A 19,033-nucleotide genomic window follows, 5' to 3' on the forward strand; every position below is an offset into this window, starting at 1 on the left:
TCACACTCACAAAAATAGGTCCACAATTTATTACATTACAAGCTTTATTTAAAATGTATGTAAATGAAATGCAACAGTACATGATGTAATTACCATTACTCAAGTATTGTAGCCTATGTAAATAACTAGAATTCTACAATATATATATATATGTATATGTATACTATATATAATTTTTAATTATGGTCAAAACTAAAAGATATGTTAGTCACAATTTAAATGGAAATAACCACAATTCACATTTTGGATTAGTACAACTGAATTGTAGATACTTTAGTTTCAAGATAACTTAATTATCTTCTTGCATTCCTCAAACAAAGTGTAATACTTTACCTGATACTGGAGTCAATGTGGCTTCCAGTCATATTCTGGATTTTAACAAATGAGTTTGCTTCATTTCAGAGGGGATATATATAGTAACTGATCATGTGACCTGTCTCAAAGGCTTTTAGCTGCAGCATTGAAGGTCTTGAATAACTGATGAAGAGCATGATGGTTTGAAATGTCTATATCAACACAGAAGTGGAAGTCGGTCTGCTGTATTTTGAATTTGTCTGGTGACACATGTCTGGAAAATATTTGGATGTCAGAACCTTTTCCTTCCCCTCTAAGACATAAAAGTCGATTTCAGTCGTTGACACATTTAAAGTCCCTCCACTCAAGAATGTGTGTTTCTTATTGTTTGACCGTCACTGTGCAGAATGTTTGTGCAGTAATACTGGAACAATTAGTCAATTTATTGTCTGAGAGAAAATAGTTTGACAGCAATTTTGCTTTTCAATTAGCAGTTTATAAAGGTATACAAATGCTAAAAGTTAATGTGGTAATTTTTAATACATTTTAATGATACATAAAAACGTTTTCCTAATGCTGGACTTATTATTCCTACGCTGTTGCACTGCTACATTTACTTAATTGAATATAATTGACTTCTTACAACAACAGGGGGACATTAAAACAAACGTTGCATTTTTTTTTTGTTTCTTATTTTATTTTATAAAATATAAGTACTAGACATCCTGATATACACTCCATACCAGTTGGTGGCGATAAAGCACCAATTCATTGTTTACCAACCGCGAATAAACCTCAAAAAAGAAGAAGAAGAAGAAGAAGAAGAACAAACGTTGCATCTACTCGGACATTTTAGTCTGCGAAACCGGAAATGCGTGCGTCGTTGTTTTTATTCCCCCCCCCAACCCGCGCCGCATCTTCCAACATGAAGGAAGCGAACATGACTTTCCCGGTGAGTATGGGGGCTCTGCTTCAGGCGGACCTCCAGGAGGACGCCCAGTACCGGGACGACGGCTTGTGTGTCGTCGGTGTTTTCGGTAAAAGCAGCACGATGCAGCCCGGCCCGCAGAAGGAGACCATCCTCAACAACTTGGCGGACAAACACATCTTCTCGCTGTTCGACGACGGACCGGAGGACGGCAACATCCGGGCTTTCTACCACCAGGAGACTCGCGTGCTGTACCTGCTGCTCTCCTCCGTGTGCGACAGCCGGCAGCTGCTGCTGGCCTGCGAGTCTCTGAGCGCCGGCGCGGCCCACTCGGACGCGCACGACGTGTGGACGGGTCTGGACCGACAGCACTGCCTCCACCTGCTCTACCTGTTCTCCGTGTGCCACGTGCTCCTGCTCGTGCACCCGAACCAGACCTTTGACGTGACCCACGACCGTCTCTTCAGAGCGCTGGACGCCCTGCGGCAGAAGGTGCTGCCTCTGATCCGAGCTGCCATCAAAGACTGTCCGGTGTCCAAAGAGTGGAAGGTGAACTGTCGGCCGTGTCCTCCGCGTCTGCTCTTCGTGTTCCAGATGAACGGCTCTCTGAAGGTCTGTGGTGTCTTTATAATGTTTAAATTACATGCTTATAAACACTGTCACTACTGCAGCTGTTACTGTTTGTGTTTCATATGAATTTAACCGACACTGCTTTTTGTTTCTTGTCCCAAAGGTCTCTGCAAACGGCTCAGAGTCTGGAGGAAACCCTGACAAGCCCAAAAAGCACTCTCCTAGGAGGCGGCTGCAGCACGCGCTGGAGGACCAGATTTACCGCATCTTCCGTAAAAGCAGAGTCCTGACCAACCAGAGCAGCAACTGCCTGTTCACCGTGCCCGCCAACCAGGCCTTTGTGTACGTGATCCCGGCGGCGGACGAGGACCCCGTGGGCTCCCTGCTCGGCCAGCTGCGGTCCAACTGCGCCCTGCTTGAACCGGACTCCACGCCGGTGGTGTCGGGGCCGAGGCGCTACCAGCAGATGCGGCGGTCGGCTCGGCAGCCCGGCTGCGGCGGAGACCCGGCCAGCGTGTTGATGGGCGGTCAGCTGGTGGACTGCAGCCTGAAGGAGTTCCTCTGGCAGCACGTCGAGCTGGTGCTGACCAAGAAAGGCTTCGACGACAGCGTCGGCCGCAACCCGCAGCCGTCGCACTTTGAGCTGCCGACCTACTCCAAGTGGGTCCAGGTGGCCTCGAAGCTCCACCAAGTCCTAGTCGGCGACGCAGAGGAAGAAATAGTGGAGCTGGCCTCCAAGGTGCAAGGCCAGCTGAAGGTGTTGGAGGGTTTTCTGGACGCTGACACAAAGTTCTCTGAGAACAGGTGTCAGAAAGCTCTGCCGCTGGCTCACAGCGCTTACCAGTCCAACCTCCCCCACAACTACACCACCACGGTGCACAAGAACCAGCTGGCGCAGGCTCTGCGGGTGTACAGCCAGCACGCCCGCGGCGTGGCCTTCCAGCGCTACGCTCTGCAGCTGCACGAGGACTGCTACAAGTTCTGGAGCAACGGCCACCAGCTGTGTGAGGAGCGCAGCCTGACCGACCAACACTGCGTCCACAAGTTCCACCTGCTGCCTCAGCCAGGTGAACTCTTTCTGCTGCTTTGTATTCTGGATTTAGACCGAGATAATGAAGCATTAAATAATATTTATTTGTATTCAAAGGGAGTCAGGATAATAGAAATCAATAACACAGACGCATGAAATCTGACTTCTCTGCAGGAGAGAAGACGGACATGGATCGCAACCCGCCCATCCTGAACCACAACAGCAGGGGGCGCTCCACCAGCTCCTGTAACTGTGGCAGGAAACAGGCTCCACGCGAGGATCCGTTTGACGTCCAGGGGGCTAATTATGACTTCTACCAGGTGAGGGCTACATTTACCTAATTAAATATTTACTTTTTCCGCTAAAGGATGAAATAGAGAAACACATTGAGTCGACAGTGGAACAGTATGTTGTATGTGTAACATGTTCTTCCTGATCAGCTGCTGGAGGAGAAATGTTGCGGGAAGCTGGAGCGGATCGAGTTCCCCGTGTTCCAGCCCAGCACCCCCGACCCGGCCCCGGCCTGCAACCAAGCTCAGGAACCCCCGAGCGAGGCGCCGGCGTTGGCGTTGGCGTCGGTGTCCGGCGAGGCGGAGCAGCTGAAGGAGCCGAGCACCACCCAGAGCCACACGCCCCCGGACACCAGCCTCAGCCTGGCTCTCAGCCTGGGCCAGTCCACCGACAGCCTGGGGCCCTACGGGGACGGAGAAGGAACCGAAACACAAGTCCAGAAGAGGCCGAGCCTCGTGGACCGGCAGCCCTCCACTGTGGAGTACCTCCCGGGAATGATGCACTCTGGCTGCCCCAAAGGTCTGCTCCCAAAGTTCTCCAGCTGGTCGCTGGTCAAACTGGGCCCGGCCAAGTCCTACAACTGCCACACGGGTCTGGAACAGCCGGGCTTCCTACCCGGCTCCTCCTTCCTGTTGCCGTGGGACCTGGTGATCCGCTCTCGGTCGGAGGAGGACAACACGGGACTGACGGAGCCGTTGGACGGAGGCACCTCCTCGTGGCCGGCCCCCAACAAGACCCTGGTGGGGAAGCGGGGGAGCACCGGCGGGCTCGGCCGGAGCCGCAGGAGGGACGACGTGGCTCGCATCTTCGTGGGGTTCGAGTACGAGGACGTCCGGGGGAGACGCTTCATCAGCTGCGGGCCGGATAAGATCGTGAAGGTTCTGGGGCCGGGGGGAGCTAAAGACCCCGCCACCAGGGTGTTGAACACCGACATGCCGCTGTACATCCCGTCTCCCTCGCAGGGCCGCGGACTGAAGTCTCACTTCGCCCAGCTGACTCGCCTTTTTGTTGTGGTGCCTGACGCCCCTCTGGATGTGACCCTCAACCCACAGGTGAGTCCACTTCACTTCTACGACTTCTTTGTTATCTAAACAACTAAAGTTTAGAGGTATTGTACCATATAGAGAGACTAAGCCCCTCCCCTTCAGGTTGACCACCATGGCACCTCGTTTTGTGAAAGCTCATGGAGACAATTAAGTCACTGAAGATTCATCTTCTTTGAACGCACAGATATGAAACACATATTTTTAGATTCAGTTTGACTTACACGTCCCGAGGATTTCATTATCTCAGATATAAAGATCATACACGGTCATTAAAACTCTTTCTTCCATATTTTAATAAGAGACGTATGAGTGAAATAATTGTACTCTGCTGTGTTTCCAGGTGCAGCCCGGTCCTCCTCCCTGCCCAGTGTTCCACCCGGAGCAGACAGATTTGGTGTTGCCGCCTGACGGTTTTTGGGTTCTGCGGTTCCCTTATTCGTACTCGACGGATCGCGGCCCCTGTTACCCCCCCAAGGAGAACCAGCCCCTCAACAACCACAAGGTGCTGCGAGCCATCCTGAAGGCCACGACCGCTAACCCCCCGCCACCGTGAGCTCTGACAGTATGAAGAACTTCTTATTTATTTATAGGTCCTGATACGGGATGAGGAGGTGAACCCCAAAACCTCATCAGACCTCATCAGACCTCATCAGGTTGGATTCCCTTTAAATGTGCTGACACACCTTTTACAACACAAGTCAAACTAAATTCACTTTCCTGCTCCCAGAAGAAGAAAACATTCTGTGGTGCCATCCAAACTTTAAAGTTTACATTTTTAGCTCAAGTTACTCTTGTTTATTTTTTTAATTTTTCGTGTGAAATGCACGTTAAAGCGCTTACGTCATGGTTTTGTATAAAGCTCTGTGTACCCGGCACACTCGGACACCAAGCCAGCGTTCTTTAGGTTCACACACGTGGAAGAGCTCTTCATTCTGGAGCCGAAAACCTTTTTTTTGTCAGTTTGGACTTGTGGCTGAAACAAACAAACCGGCTTATTGTTGACGTACTCGAACAAACAAAGGTCAGCAGCACAGTGTGAACTAAAGAATTAAAGGCTGTGGACGAGTGTCTGAACTCATCTGTATTCTGCACCACTTTACTTTAAATCCCCCAAATATCATTTACTAGCAATACGTAAACATTTAATAAAGATCTATAACATGCTATAATGTAGTCGTATGCAGATAAAAACACATAATAATGTATTTTTCAACCGTTATATCTTCTCCTGTGAGCAAGTGTAGACTGGTGTAAATAAACAAATAATGAATGAATATGTAGTTAAACACATCCTTAGAGAAGGTACAACACGTGTGTACTACTACTACTTAGACAGACGTACCTGATACACTGGGGGCTGGAGAATGTAAATAAAATCAAGTGTTTGTCGTTCTTTCTCAGAGGTTCTTGTTTATTATCAGCGTCATATAGTGCATTATACATGTTGTCCACTAGATGATGTTGGACTCCTTCATCTTGGTTAAACCGCCTCGTCATTGATAGATGTAGAAAAACAACACTTTTAAAGTCTAAACCATTAGAGGTCACATGTTGGGTAACTACAACTCCACAGAGTTCTCACAGCAGCACTTTACTGTCAAATTTAGGATTTAAACACAAATGCTGAAAAGTAACAATCTGACTTTACATGAAACATTTGATAGACTCCAAAAATATTTACACTTGTAAGTGGTGTGCTGCTGTAATCTATCTCTATGACGCATTGACAAAAATAAGCATTTCATAATGAATATGTTTTGATATTAAACCCACCAGACTGCAGCGGTAGGTTTAAGATACAGCTCGTGATTTATGAATCATGTTCCTTCTTACTGGTAGGTAAAGTCAAAGGAACAAGGAACTCAATTAGTGATCTCTTACCTGCGTAACACACACACACACACTGAGCCTTCAGGAATGTGGGTAATAAGAATGAGGTTAATAAAGCTAAGACGACTGATACAAGGTCATAAAGTCAAACAACCAGTGGTCAAAATTTAAAGAAACATTCAATGTTTACTGAACATTGTTATGGTTAAAACGTGTTCACCGCCTCATTGTTTGCACACCATACACTTCCATTCATAATAGTAATACACGACTAGCAGTGGCGTCTGTGATGTGATGAGGTTGAGCCTCAGTTTTCTCTATAATTTAAAACTTTAATCTTGGAAATTCTGTTTTTATTTTCCTTTTTTTTGTTTTTTTAACCTACAATGGCCCTAAAATGTCGTCGTAGAAAGGATTTGAAAAACTTCAAATGAAGTAAAAGCGATCAAAAGAGCCAGAAGTTTCAGTTGAAGTGACTTCCTGGAAGAGGTTAGTTTCTGATCAAATGAAAAACCCTCAAAGATGTAATTTTAGTTGAGCGTTAACAGGAGTTGAAGTGTTGATTGAGGTGGAAGTGTTGAAAGCAGTTGAAGTGTGTTTGTGATGCTGTAAGAGGAGTTTGAAAGATCAGATGAAACATAAGAGTTCTGAATCTCCGCTTCATATTACGCTTCATGTCAAACTGCTTTCAGCACTCACACCACACTTAAACTGCTTTCACTGGTTACACTTCTTAAGATTTTATATTTTTACTTATAATTCAGCCCATATTTTAAAATAATATTTAACTTGATGTGTTTAAAGTCATCAAATGACACTTCAACTGACATCTGCTTTCAGTTTTTACACTTCAACTGACACCAATTCTTCACTTTAACTGATAGTCAGCCACTTGCACTTCAACTCCTTTCAGAGTTTGAGCTTCAAATGACTTCAACTTTACCCAGCTCTTGCTAATTTCAACTTAATAAAACAAATGTAATTCAGGAGTTACTGCCACATCAACTTCTTTCAATCGTAGCCTCGGGTTACTGTCACACATCAGCTTTGTTCAATATATCTTTTTGTCGTTTTTATAGACGGTGTCGGACCGTTTTTATTTATTTATTTATTCGTTTACTTATTTGTATTAACGCTGACACCCAAGAAGTCCTAATGTCCTTGAGAGAACTACCTGGAAGCAGTACATGGTTTGTGTAAAGCAACAACAACCATAAAAGGATCAAAACAAACCCACCTGTGGACAGGTACGAGGGGGGGGCGGAGGAAGAAGAAGAGCCGGCCCACCTGCCGATCAGAGTTTACGCCTCGGCTTTTTCTTTCTTTTTTCGGCCTCTGAATACGACTGTGCCAAAGTTCATCGCTCACAACATCGGGGACAATAGAAAGAAAGAAGACACTGAACTAGACGTTCTCCAGCGAGCTTCGTCTTACAGATTGTTGTGCGACAAACACACACCTGAGACAAACACACACCTGAGACTATTCAACGCAGCAGCTGGGATGTGAGTACAATACACTGATTTATAAATCAATGATTATTCAGAGTTACTGCGAATGTTCTCGGGCTCATTCAATGGTTCACTATGAAGTTAACTTTCAACCTTTATGTCTTGGTGTTGTAATCTGAAGGAGCAGTATTTTATTTAGACACCGTGTGTTTAGCTGAACATTTAGTTTTGTGGAATATTACAGTCATTGAATGTGAGTATTATATTGTTTTTGTGTTCTCTGCTGTACTTCAGTCGTCTTCAGAGGACAAATCTTGAAGTTTTTTTCATTGTTTCAGCAAATACACAGGACTGTACTTAAATACAGTTTTGAGGTACTGGGGTATTTAAATATTGTGAGGATTTCTACTACGTTCATTATCTTTTTTCTACTTTAGCTCCTCTGTATTCAGGGTTTCAAAAGTTGTGACCAAATACAGTATTTTTCACACTGTCAAGTATTACATTGTGAGTATAGTACTAGTACTGGGACTAAAATACTAATGCTGCACTATGAAAATACTCTGTTTCAAATAAATGTCCTGCATTGAAAACGTTATTAAAGGTGTTAAAAGAATACAAAATACTGTTATATATATTATATCATTAGATTATTATTGCTCATGCATTAATGTAAAAGAAGGATTTTACTTTTGTATTTGGTTTAGCTGGAGCTCATTTTAGTATTTACTAAAGATTATTTTCTCCATTAATCGATTGTTTGGTTTGTAGAAATAGTGAAAATAGTGAGAAATGTTCGTCACAATTACTCAGAGCCCAAAGTGACACCTTCACAATGTTTAAGTCCAAACATCAACATTATTACTAAAACATTAACATTACTAACAAACCATCAAATGTTTTACATGAAAAATACCACTTAATTTTCTCAGTTGAATAATCGACAAACAAAGAAAGCATTGTATTTTATAAACTTCAGTTGTGTGTGCAAATATCTTCATTTGTAAAGTAACTAGTTATCAAATAAACATAGTGGAGTAAAATGTACAATATTTTCCTCTAAATTGTACTTGTAGATTGTTGAGATAGTTTAGTGGAAGTAGAAAGCAGCGTAATACTCATTACTTGAGTAAATGTACTTGGTTACATTCCACCACTGGATATAAATATCTTTTTTTTTGGGCCTTTTTTATCAGTCCTTCTATTGGCGACGCCATACCGACACCTCAGAGGTCACCATCAGAGCAACATGGCGACCCGGAAGGCCGAGGTCCAGCGGAGGATCGTGTCCAAAGACGGCCACAACAACGTGCGCATCGACAACGTGGAGGGCATGGTGAAGCTGTACCTGCACGACATCTGGACCACCGTGGTGGACATGAAGTGGCGCTACAAGCTCACTCTGTTCGCCTCCACCTTCGTCATGACGTGGTTCATCTTCGGGGTCATTTTTTACTTCATCGGCATGGGCAACGGGGACTTCGAGCACGGTCTGAACGCCAACCACACGGCCTGCGTGGTCAACGTGGAGACCCTCACGGGGGCCTTCCTGTTCTCGCTGGAGTCGCAGACCACCATCGGTTACGGTTTCCGCTACATCTCGGAGGAGTGCCCGCTGGCCATCTTCACCCTGGTGGCCCAGCTCGTCATCACGGGCCTGGCGGAGATCTTCATCACGGGCGCCTTCCTGGCCAAGCTGGCCCGCCCCAAGAAACGGGCGGAGACCATCAAGTTCAGCCAGTCGGCGGTGGTGTGCCGGCGCCAGGGCAAGCTGTGTCTGATGGTGAGGGTGGCCAACATGAGGAAGAGCCTCCTGATCCAGTGCCAGCTGACGGGGAAGCTCCTCCACTCCAACGTGACGGAGGAAGGTGAGAAGACCCAGATCCACCAGAGCTCCGTGGACTTCTTCATGGACTCCAGCGGAGAGTGCCCCTTCCTCATCCTCCCGCTCACCTTCTACCACGTCCTGGACGAGCACAGCCCGCTGGCAGGACTCAACGCGGTGAACCTGCGGACGCGCGACTTCGAGATGCTGGTGACCCTCAACGCCACCATGGAGTCCACGGCCGCCACCTGCCAGAGCCGCACCTCCTACGTGCCCCAGGAGATCCTCTGGGGCTACGAGTTCAAGCCCGTGCTGTTCAGCACCACCGGCGGCCGCTACGTGGCGGATTTCAACTTCTTCGACAAGGTGCAAGGGAGCAACGACGCCGCCTTCCTCAGCAACAACACGGAGAAGCTCAAGCTGGAGGAGGACTTTAAGAAGGAATAGAGGAGGAATGTCATGGCGTGTAGGACACAAACATCCACCTCTGGTCTTTATACGACTTATTAGAAGTGCAAAAAGTCATTATGGGGGAATGAAATGAGGCTGTACATGATGTGATTCATGGGAACAAATATAGAAGGTGTGCTTGTTGTGTTTTTAGGATGGGCAGATATATGATGATGGTATAATAATACACTGGGTGGTACAAAAGAGGTTTTGTTTTGTAAATAAAGATTTCTTCATGAAGTAAAAGTTCAAATGAAATGATTTTTTTTTGCAAAAACAGAAAATGTAATCAAGTACTGTACTTTAGTACAATTTTGACATACTTGTACGTGTACTACTGCAAGTTTCTACTTCTAACTTTTCAGGTTATTCATTTGAAATATAAAAAAACTAATAAATTATGATTCATTATTAGAGATTAAAGCAATAAATAACATTAATGCACCAATAATTAAAATCCATTAATATAATAAATATTATTCTTTATTGAGACATTCTGCATTACGAGTACTTTTGCTTTTGGTACTTTAAATCAGTGATTGTTAAAGTGAGCAGAGGTCTGACAGTCTGCCCCTCTCAGTCCTGGTTCTGGTTCTCCTGTTGCCTCCCTTCCCTGCAGCGGGTCCAGCAATATGTCCTGGGTCTCCAGCAGCGTGGTATTGGCTCCCAGAGAGGAGAAGCTCTGCTCCTGGAGGAGGAGGAGGAGGAGGAGGAGACGCTGCTGCTGCCGGGAGCTGAGCTCTCCTCCTCCCTCCGGAGCTCCGACTGCAGGTCCAAGGCTGCAGAGAAGTTGGATCTGGGTCTGTCCACGGTGGACCGGTCTCTGCTGGAGGCCCCGCTGGAGTCTGAGCTGAAGGAGTTTCCGGTTAACGTGCATGATTTCATCTGATTTCACCAGAATCCGACCTGGTGTAATAGAATAAGTGAGAATGGATGAACGTATGGAGCCTCTTCAAGGACAAAACTGGTTGAGCCACCAGCTCCACCGTCTCAGGTTGTCTTTTGTTGTAGCAACACAGTGTGTGTGTGTGTGTGTGTGTGTGTGTGTGTGTGTGTGTGTGTGGTGACTGTATCTGGTAAAAACAATCTTTCAAACCAAAACACGGCTGATCTTTTACATTGTGATCAACAGCAACTTTATTAACAACCTGCTCAGCTAGAAAATACATGTAAAGGTTTTACTACTTCCCTCGATTGGTGTCAATTCATGCGGATGGTTTTGGTTTTGAGGTATTAACTTCGACCTGAGGTGCTCACAGCCTTGAACAATTAAAAAAAACAATGTCAGCAGGTTTCATTTTGACTATTTCTTCAGCAGAAAGTAGTTAATATATTAATGCATCAATAATTATGATCCAGTAATATGATATATATAGTATATAGCACAATGAATACTTTTACTTTTGGTACTTTAACTTTATTTTGGTGCTTACACGTTTGTACTTTTAATTCAGTAATATTTTTAATAATAATACTATTTATTTATATAGCACATTTCATACAGACTATATAGCTCAAAGCATTGTACATTTAAAAATAATTTAAAAAACAGAAAACCTTCCTTTTACAGATAAAATAAATAAAAGTTGTAGGAACAAAGCATGAATTTAGCACTTACATTTTTATTAATTAAATTAATATATATAATTTTACAATCATTGTATAATTACTCTATTATTGTATTACAATGTGGTATTAGTACTTGACACCATCAATATTGTTTTGTGTTTGTTTGGCGCTTTTACTTTGAAGGATTTAAACCAAGGAAGCCTTTTCTGCAAAAAATGCCGCTTTTATTCTGAATAATTAGACCCGGATGTCGTACTGTCGTTGCTGCCGAGCGGAACACAAACCAGTCGAGTGAACGATATTCTAGTTAAAACCCGTTATTTCTGTTTTTATCGGCTATTCATAGCCCGGGAAAGTTCTTCTACATGTCCGCGTGACATGTGATGATCCGAGATGAGCGTCACTCTGGATATTAGACTGAAAAGAGCGAACAAAGTTTACCATGAAGGGGTAAGTGACGTTAACCACAGCTAGCTTATTTAGCTTGGTTAGCTAACAAGCTGCTTCTATCAGCTGTTTATTTTACGTCACTGTCGTGGTGTTTAACGTAAAGTTAAAGACTTGTATTCTATTAAGATAACAGTTAGCTTGATAGTTAGCTAGGAAGAAGGAGGCGGCTTCCTGTCCGCACGTGACTAACAGCTGATTCGGCACGTGACCAACAGCTGACTAGCGATGTGTGAATTTAACTAAATACATTTACTCAAGTGTAATTTAAATGTATATTTAATATTATTTAAATATACATTATAATTATTCATATTAATATTAATTTATATTTCATGTATTTAAAATATAAATGTAACTACATTTTATTTTAAAGGTACTTGTACTTTGCTTGAGTATTTTCCATTTTATGCTATTTTATACTCTACTATTTTAACTACTTTATATTTTATGCTTAATAATATTGAATATTAATATTGTAGTTTTACTCCACTGCATTTATTAGACAGCTTTAAATGTATTTTTATACATTTACTTATACTTCTATAAGTGCAACTTTTTCTGCTTTTATTGTAATTAAACTAATATTTTTACTAATTAGAGCTAGAAAGGAGCTGTATCTCAATTGTTTGTTTACAATATGTGTATGAGAGATGTGATGGTGACATACTTTGGTGTAACACCGGTACAGATGCTGGTGTTTGTCTGGACTCAATAAGATTTCATGCAGTGAAATGCTGCATCAGAGTTTATTATTTATAGTTTGTTATATTATAGTGTCGTCGGTAGTTTCCTTCACAGCAGAGCTGGTGTGTTTGCAGGAGGCGGTGGCCGGCGTCGTCCTGCTGGTGTGTAAGGAGGCGCTGCAGCATCACGGCATCTCTCTGAACATGGAGGGGCTGGTGAACCTGCAGCTGAGCTCCAAGAGCGTCGGCGTCTTCGAGGCTTTCTACAACTCCGTCAAGGTGAAATACAGTACAGTAAAAAGTACCTCTGAGATGTAGTACAGTAGAAAGTACTACTGAAATGTAGTACTGTACCATTGATCAGACCTGGTGTGTTCTCAGCCCATCCAGCTGATCAGCAGTACCATCGAGGTGGCCAAAGCAGGAAAGATCCCGGGAGGAAAGACTGAGATCCCCTTTGAGTTCCCTCTGAACACCAAAGGAAACAAAGTTCTGTACGAGACGTACCACGGAGTCTTCGTCAACATTCAGGTGAGCGAGGAACACACGGGTTCTCTACCACCGTATTCTACCAGAGTTTGAGGAACCGGCAGTGAAGCGATGGATTCATACACTCGCATATTAGAAAATATATTATAACGGGCAAATTGACCCTTTGCTAAGTCCCGCCTCTCGAATGCAGACTAGCCAATCATAGAGTAGAATCGTCCAGCTCCAGCAGCTATCTGATTCAAATAGTTGTGGTACATTCGTTGTGCTCCTCCTCAGTACTCCCTCCGCTGTGACATGAAGCGCCCCCTGCTGGCCAAAGACCTGAGCAGGAACTGTGAGTTCATCGTTCACAGTCAGGTGAGTGAGACGCATTTCATTTAAACTACTGTGAAGATTCAAACAAGACTGTTTAAAGCTTTTTGTATTTGTATATTTCTGCTCTTTAGTTTGTCACGTCTCATATGTGTCTTCTTGGCGATCACTATTAATTATCGCCCTTGATGAGATGTTAGCTACGTTGAGCTAACTTTTAAGTTTGATTTCCAGCCTCAGAAAGCTAAAGTTGTTCCCACTCCGGTCAACTTCACCATCACTCCAGCAACCCTGCAGAACACCCGCGAGGTGAGAAAAGTGACCTCATTTTATTTCCTCATGTTGTCTTTTTTTACTCAAAGGAAATCTAAGTTGAATACCTCTTTACGCTCTTCATGGTTGCACAGAACGTTTCTTATTTCAGGGCTCGACATTAACGTTTGCTGGGGCTGTTGATTTCATTCATTTATAGGCATTTATAGGAAAAATAAGAGTTTTGCAGATGTTATATATAAAACAGTTTGCTGTCTTTCGGACGCTTTAATTTTCATGGCACTCTATTCAAACTTTCTCTGTTTCCATAAAGAGCCCAGAGAAGATGAGTACTTTATATAATTGATATGGTTTTATGGTGAACTATTCCTTTTTAAAATCTGCACTGAGACGATGAACTTTCTTTCTGCCCTTCAGAGAAGTTTACTGCCAAAGTTTCTAGTCCGAGGCAACTTAGACGCCACCAACTGTGTGATCAGCCAGCCGCTGACCGGAGAGGTGATGGTGGAGAACTCAGAGGTCCCCATAAAGAGCATCGAGCTGCAGCTTGTGAGAGTAGAAACCTGCGGTGAGTTCACGCCGTGTTGTGACATGATTGGACTTCTGTTGTTGTTGTTTTGTTTTCTTTCTAAATGTCCGCTGTGTGTTCAGGTTGTGCTGAAGGTTACGCCAGAGACGCCACGGAGATCCAGAACATCCAGATAGCTGAAGGCGACGTCTGCCACGGCCTCCCGATCCCCATCTACATGGTGTTCCCCCGGCTGTTCACCTGCCCCACACTGGAGACCACCAACTTCAAAGTGGGTCAGTGACGCCTCCAAGTCTGCTGTTAGTCTCTGGTCCACTGGTTCCACTGGTTAACCCTCTGAACCCCAAAACCCACTTATGAAATCTACACCGTTTCTCACACCCAGAAGCTTGAAAAACTGTCATAATAGTCAGATGTTCATCTTTCCGACGGTCCTTGAACACCGTGTGTGAAGAACGCTTAATATTGGGATATTTCATCAAAACATTTTATTCTGCATGTCTCATTTAAAATGTTGCCTCATATAAACCATTCACTCTAAACAGATTCTGTAAAAACATTAAATTCTGAGCTCTTCAGTGTAACTAAGAAGTCATGATTGACTCGGCTGAGACCAACAGTCACGTGACTAAAATGTGTGGCGTAATCTGTAAAGGAATAGTTTTTATAAACTTAAAATCATTGTTTTACATACTATACAATGTTCTCGGTGAGGTCATCTCTAACGGCCTTTTGTGACATTTCTTGTGACTTTTTGTTTCTTTGTTTCCTTTTCAGAGTTTGAAGTGAACGTCGTCATCGTGCTTCATGACGATCACCTGATCACAGAGAACTTCCCACTGAAGCTGTGCAGAGTCTGACGTCACAGGAGCTCTTTAATGGTCCCTACAACACACAGCTCCTCTAATAATGATAATTATCTGACTTTAAAGAAAACACAATGTTCTGTCATTAATAATTGTGACCAAAAGTGTAAAATATTATTCCTTTTGTTATTTTTTCAAGTTATAATAAATGTCACATTTTTGAAAGTATATCATTGAAAGTTTCTGTTTTTTGCAGACCATAGTGAACAGTGTCATCATCCAGAGTTATTAATATTATTCCTATATTGAGGCAGTTTGATAAAAAACAACCGCAGCTGAAGGTCCACTTACAGTACAAGCCTCTTCAAATACTATACTATGACATCATTTATGACGTCATTATTTGATGAGTTTTTTGTGTGAGATACTATTCTGACTCTTTTTTGTGGCGTAATGTGTGAAGGACTTTATTCACATTTTTTGTGAACTTTTTTGTGACTTACTATAGAATATCTTACACTGACCTCTTCTGTTATGTTGTCTGTTTGTTATTTTGGCTGCTGTATACTTTATTGTATAATAATAATATTTTATTATTGTTATTTTATTTATACCTTTATTTGACCAGGTAAATCTCATCAAGAGTTAATCTAGCCAAGACAGCAGCAATAGGATGTTTACAAAAATACACACAAACCTTTAAAATGTGTAAATAAAAAAACACACACAAATAAATAAAGGAATAAGAAGGAAAAAGTCAAACTCGTGTTGTTTGAATGTCAAGTTATGTCTCAAAGAGGCAGTAAAAGCTGGTTCACAGAGCTTCACTGAGAGGAGGAGCCACTCTGAAAGAGGAGAGCTGCAGACTCACTTCTCCTGAAGTGAAAGTGAAAGTTAGTCTGAGCGACAGCAGAGCTGCAGTCAGACAAGTCTCTCTGTTTCTCTCTCAAGAAACATTCAACTGAATCCAGCAGCTTCTTCTCAACAACAGAGTCTCTGACTAACTCTGGTGAGTTCACTGTTCTACAGAGAAACTCAACATTTGGTGTAAAGTGAGTTCAAACCAGGATCCATAACAAAGAACAAAGTAGCAGCAGATAAGCTAGGCCTGCTAGAAGCTAACTAGCCTAGCTGCTGCTCCCTTTGGATTGTCCAGACACAGAGAACAGCATCTGATTTAATGTGTGGATGTATTTACTGATTATAGAGGAACAACATTGATGTGTCATAACTTACATAACTGTTCTGTACTTTGGTAAATATCCTTGAACTGTAAAGCCTTTCCTCTAAACGTCTCTGTCTCTGTAGTTCCTGCTGTCTGTGTTTGTGAGGAAGTTCATCTGATAATATTTACTGTGTTTCAACTCAAACACTTCAGCTCGACTCAGACAGGAAGTTCAACTCACATTCAACCTGAGGTCCAAACATGTCAGTAAATAGTAATATGTTCAACGTAAAAGTGTAATTAAAAATGTTTAGGCTCCTTACAAATGATATAAATTCACTCTTAATATATAAGCAGCAGGGTAGCAGTATCATTATTTAATATGTGATGTGACAGTGATGGAGGATCACTCTGTGTTTTTAAATTCTATGTTGTGAGCACCTTTCTAAAGTACTCAAACCCTCTTCTGTAATGTTCCTCTACAGTAGGCGTCTCCAGGACACATTCTACCATGATGACACACACAGAGACCCACAATGTGAAAACAATACCTGACACACACTGTTGCTGCTGCTGAAGATGTGATAACAGTTTGTTTTCTCACACTTGTTGTCCTCAGAGTGTAGATATGTCTGCTGCCAGCTGTCTGCTGACTGAAGATCAGTTTCTGTGCTCCATCTGTCTGGATGTGTTCACTGATCCAGTCCTCATACCATGTGGACACAACTTCTGTAAAACCTGCATCACTCAACACTGGAACGTTAGTGTCCAGACTCAGTGTCCAAACTGTAAAGAGGTGTTCAGCTCTAGACCTGAGCTGCGGGTCAATACTTTCATCTCTGAGATGGCTGCTCAGTTCAGACAGTCAGCTCAACAGAAAGCCAGCAGCAGCAGCTCAGAGCAACAAGCCGCCAAACCAGGAGAAGTTCCCTGTGACGTCTGCACTGGAACCAAACTGAAGTCCCTGAAGTCCTGCCTGGTGTGTCTGGTCTCCTACTGTGAGACTCACCTGGAGCCTCATCTGACAACGTCAGGTCTGAAAAGACATCAGCTGATCAACCCTGTGGAGAACCTGGAAGGCAGGATGTGTACGAAGCACGATAAACTGCTGGAGCTGTTCTGTAAGACCGACCAGATGTGTGTCTGCATGCTCTGCACTTATTCAGACCACAAGAACCATGATGTTGTTCCGCTGGAAGAAGAATATGAAGGAAAGAAAGCTGAGCTGGGGAAGACTGAGGCTGAAATCCAGCAGATGATCCAGAAGAGACGAGTGAAGATTCAGGAGATCAAACACTCGGTGGAGCTCAGTGAGGAAGATGCAGACAGAGAGATAGCAGATGGTGTTCAGGTCTTCACCGCTCTGAAGGAGTCTGTTGAGAGAAGCCAGGCTGAGCTCATCGACACGATCAAAGAGAAGCAGAGAAAGACAGAGAAACAGGCTGAAGGCTTCATCAAAGAGCTGGAACAGGAAATCTCTGAGCTGAAGAAGAGAAGCACTGAGGTGGAGCAGCTCTCCTGCTCTGAAGACCACCTCCACCTCCTCCAGAGCTTCAGGACCCTGAACACTGCTCCACCCACCAAGGACTGGACAGGAGTCAGAGTCAGTCCACCTTCACATGAGGGGACTGTGAGGAGAGCTGTGAATCAGCTGGAGGAGACGCTCAGTAAACAGATGAAGAAGCTGCTCACTGAGGCCGAGCTGAAGAGGGTCCAGCAGTCTGCAGTGGATGTGACACTTGATCCTGATACAGCAAATCCTTATCTCATCCTGTCTGATGATGGAAAACAAGTTAAACATGGTGATGTACAGAAGAATCTCCCAAACAATCCAGAGAGATTTGATTCTTGTGCTGGTGTTTTAGCAAAGCAGAGTTTCTCTTCAGGAAGATTTTACTACGAGGTTCAGGTTGAAGGGAAGACTAAGTGGTATTTAGGAGTGGTCAGAGAGTCGATCAACAGGAAGGGAAACATCACACTGACTCCTCAGGATGGTTTCTGGACGATAAGGTTGAGGAATAAGAATGAGTACAAAGCTCTTGCTGATCTTTCAGTCCTTCTCTCTCTGAAGTCTCAGCCTCAGAAGGTGGGGGTGTTTGTGGACTATGAGGAGGGTCTGGTCTCCTTCTATGACGTTAAGTCTGCAGCTCTTATCTACTCCTTTACTGGCTGCTGCTTCACTGAGAAACTCTACCCATACTTTGGTCCTAGTCTTAATGCTGGTGGTAAAAACTCTGCTCCTCTGATCATCTCTCCTGTCAATCACACTGAGTAGAACAAACACTTGATTTTCTGCAGAAACTCTTTAATTTAATGTAACAAATCTATATTATTGGTGATTTACGGTGTAAACTTTATTGATTCTTCACATTATGATCAATATTTTTTTTCTATTTGTCTGTAAATGTGTTTCTACTCCAACACACAGACATTAAGCCACTGATTGATATTATCTAATGTCGTCTAATTCATTATAATAACTGCATAACCTGCCTTCAAGACTGTTGAATCATCAAAAACAATGTACTCAGGAATAAGAAGCATTTGCACATTCCTTAAATATCTGGGTGCCAAATGAAAATGTTTAATATCTGATTATTGTATATATATATAATACATTATGATTACTGACACAAATTATTGGAGAAAGTCATGAAACACTTATTCTTTAGTTTAAAAAAAGGTGTTTAAGTGTTTTAGTTTCTATTATTTTTGAATGAACAGAAGCATCAAGAGGTCTCTGGTGTGTTTTTAGGGGTCAATAAAAGATGAATTATTTATTCATATTTGTAGAAAATAATCAACAAAATCTAATAATAAAATATTCAGCTGCTGTGACCAGAGAAGTAAAGTTTAGTATTGTGTTATTAGTATTTAACACAGTCGTCCTCTCTGCAGAATGTTTTATAGCCGGAATAAAGTGAACAAATCCTCAACAGAATAAAAACAAAGAAACTTTGAACTGGATTTGTCTTTTGTATTTTACATTTAGTCAAGTACTGTATTTAAGTACAATTTTGAGGTACTTTATGTATTTCC

The 19,033-nt window shown here is 43.0% G+C and overlaps 4 protein-coding genes across 8 annotated transcripts; all 4 read left to right on the forward strand.

Annotated features, from left to right (window-relative positions):
- The first annotated feature begins 1,085 nt into the window (after positions 1–1,085).
- smg8 (SMG8 nonsense mediated mRNA decay factor) lies at positions 1,086–5,559 on the forward strand. The gene is made up of 5 exons (XM_076101242.1): positions 1,086–1,834; positions 1,956–2,859; positions 2,997–3,142; positions 3,263–4,165; positions 4,500–5,559. The coding sequence occupies exons 1-5, from the start codon at positions 1,166–1,168 to the stop codon at positions 4,710–4,712; spliced, it is 2,835 nt and encodes a 944-aa protein (XP_075957357.1). The 5' UTR covers positions 1,086–1,165; the 3' UTR covers positions 4,713–5,559.
- A 2,929-nt stretch (positions 5,560–8,488) lies between these two features.
- kcnj15 (potassium inwardly rectifying channel subfamily J member 15) lies at positions 8,489–9,954 on the forward strand. The gene has a single exon (XM_076102327.1). The coding sequence runs from the start codon at positions 8,690–8,692 to the stop codon at positions 9,710–9,712; it is 1,023 nt and encodes a 340-aa protein (XP_075958442.1). The 5' UTR covers positions 8,489–8,689; the 3' UTR covers positions 9,713–9,954.
- A 1,572-nt stretch (positions 9,955–11,526) lies between these two features.
- On the forward strand, positions 11,527–15,057 carry vps26c (VPS26 endosomal protein sorting factor C). Of its 2 annotated transcripts, none has more exons than XM_076101883.1 (8): positions 11,527–11,734; positions 12,553–12,696; positions 12,799–12,948; positions 13,186–13,266; positions 13,456–13,530; positions 13,912–14,062; positions 14,146–14,298; positions 14,801–15,057. In XM_076101883.1, exons 1-8 carry the CDS (start codon positions 11,678–11,680, stop codon positions 14,881–14,883), a joined length of 894 nt encoding a protein of 297 aa, XP_075957998.1. In that variant the 5' UTR covers positions 11,527–11,677; the 3' UTR covers positions 14,884–15,057. The 2 variants fall into 2 exon arrangements, with proteins under 2 accessions (XP_075957998.1, XP_075957999.1); XM_076101884.1 differs by having other exon boundaries at positions 14,146–14,294.
- Positions 15,058–15,691: 634 nt separating this feature from the next.
- On the forward strand, positions 15,692–18,956 carry LOC142960187 (E3 ubiquitin-protein ligase TRIM21-like). Of its 4 annotated transcripts, XM_076101879.1 has the most exons (3): positions 15,733–15,838; positions 16,208–16,257; positions 16,614–18,956. In XM_076101879.1, the coding sequence occupies exon 3, from the start codon at positions 16,623–16,625 to the stop codon at positions 18,267–18,269; it is 1,647 nt and encodes a 548-aa protein (XP_075957994.1). In that variant the 5' UTR covers positions 15,733–15,838; positions 16,208–16,257; positions 16,614–16,622; the 3' UTR covers positions 18,270–18,956. The 4 variants fall into 4 exon arrangements, with proteins under 4 accessions (XP_075957990.1, XP_075957992.1, XP_075957991.1 ...); XM_076101875.1 differs by lacking the exon at positions 16,208–16,257 and having other exon boundaries at positions 15,692–15,838; positions 16,480–18,956; XM_076101877.1 differs by lacking the exon at positions 16,208–16,257 and having other exon boundaries at positions 15,694–15,881.
- The last annotated feature ends 77 nt before the right edge of the window (positions 18,957–19,033 follow it).

This window comes from Anarhichas minor, unplaced genomic scaffold, assembly GCF_050575085.1.
Source record: "Anarhichas minor isolate MPS153535 unplaced genomic scaffold, ASM5057508v1 ptg000027l, whole genome shotgun sequence".
NCBI classification, from domain to species: domain Eukaryota; kingdom Metazoa; phylum Chordata; class Actinopteri; order Perciformes; family Anarhichadidae; genus Anarhichas; species Anarhichas minor.

What these genes read in the sequence shown, in the direction of transcription:
- kcnj15 (XM_076102327.1), top strand. Translation starts at nt 8,690, where the DNA reads ATGGCGACCCGGAAGGCCGAGGTCCAGCGGAGGATCGTGTCCAAAGAC.
- vps26c (XM_076101883.1), top strand. Translation starts at nt 11,678, where the DNA reads ATGAGCGTCACTCTGGATATTAGACTGAAAAGAGCGAACAAAGTTTAC. An exon ending in ACAAAGTTTACCATGAAGGG is followed by an intron (nt 11,735 to 12,552) that starts GTAAGTGACGTT and finishes GTGTGTTTGCAG; the next exon opens with GAGGCGGTGGCCGGCGTCGT. An exon ending in AGTTCATCGTTCACAGTCAG is followed by an intron (nt 13,267 to 13,455) that starts GTGAGTGAGACG and finishes TTTGATTTCCAG; the next exon opens with CCTCAGAAAGCTAAAGTTGT.
- LOC142960187 (XM_076101875.1), top strand. Translation starts at nt 16,623, where the DNA reads ATGTCTGCTGCCAGCTGTCTGCTGACTGAAGATCAGTTTCTGTGCTCC.
- smg8 (XM_076101242.1), top strand. Translation starts at nt 1,166, where the DNA reads ATGCGTGCGTCGTTGTTTTTATTCCCCCCCCCAACCCGCGCCGCATCT. An exon ending in CCACCTGCTGCCTCAGCCAG is followed by an intron (nt 2,860 to 2,996) that starts GTGAACTCTTTC and finishes ACTTCTCTGCAG; the next exon opens with GAGAGAAGACGGACATGGAT. An exon ending in ATGTGACCCTCAACCCACAG is followed by an intron (nt 4,166 to 4,499) that starts GTGAGTCCACTT and finishes CTGTGTTTCCAG; the next exon opens with GTGCAGCCCGGTCCTCCTCC.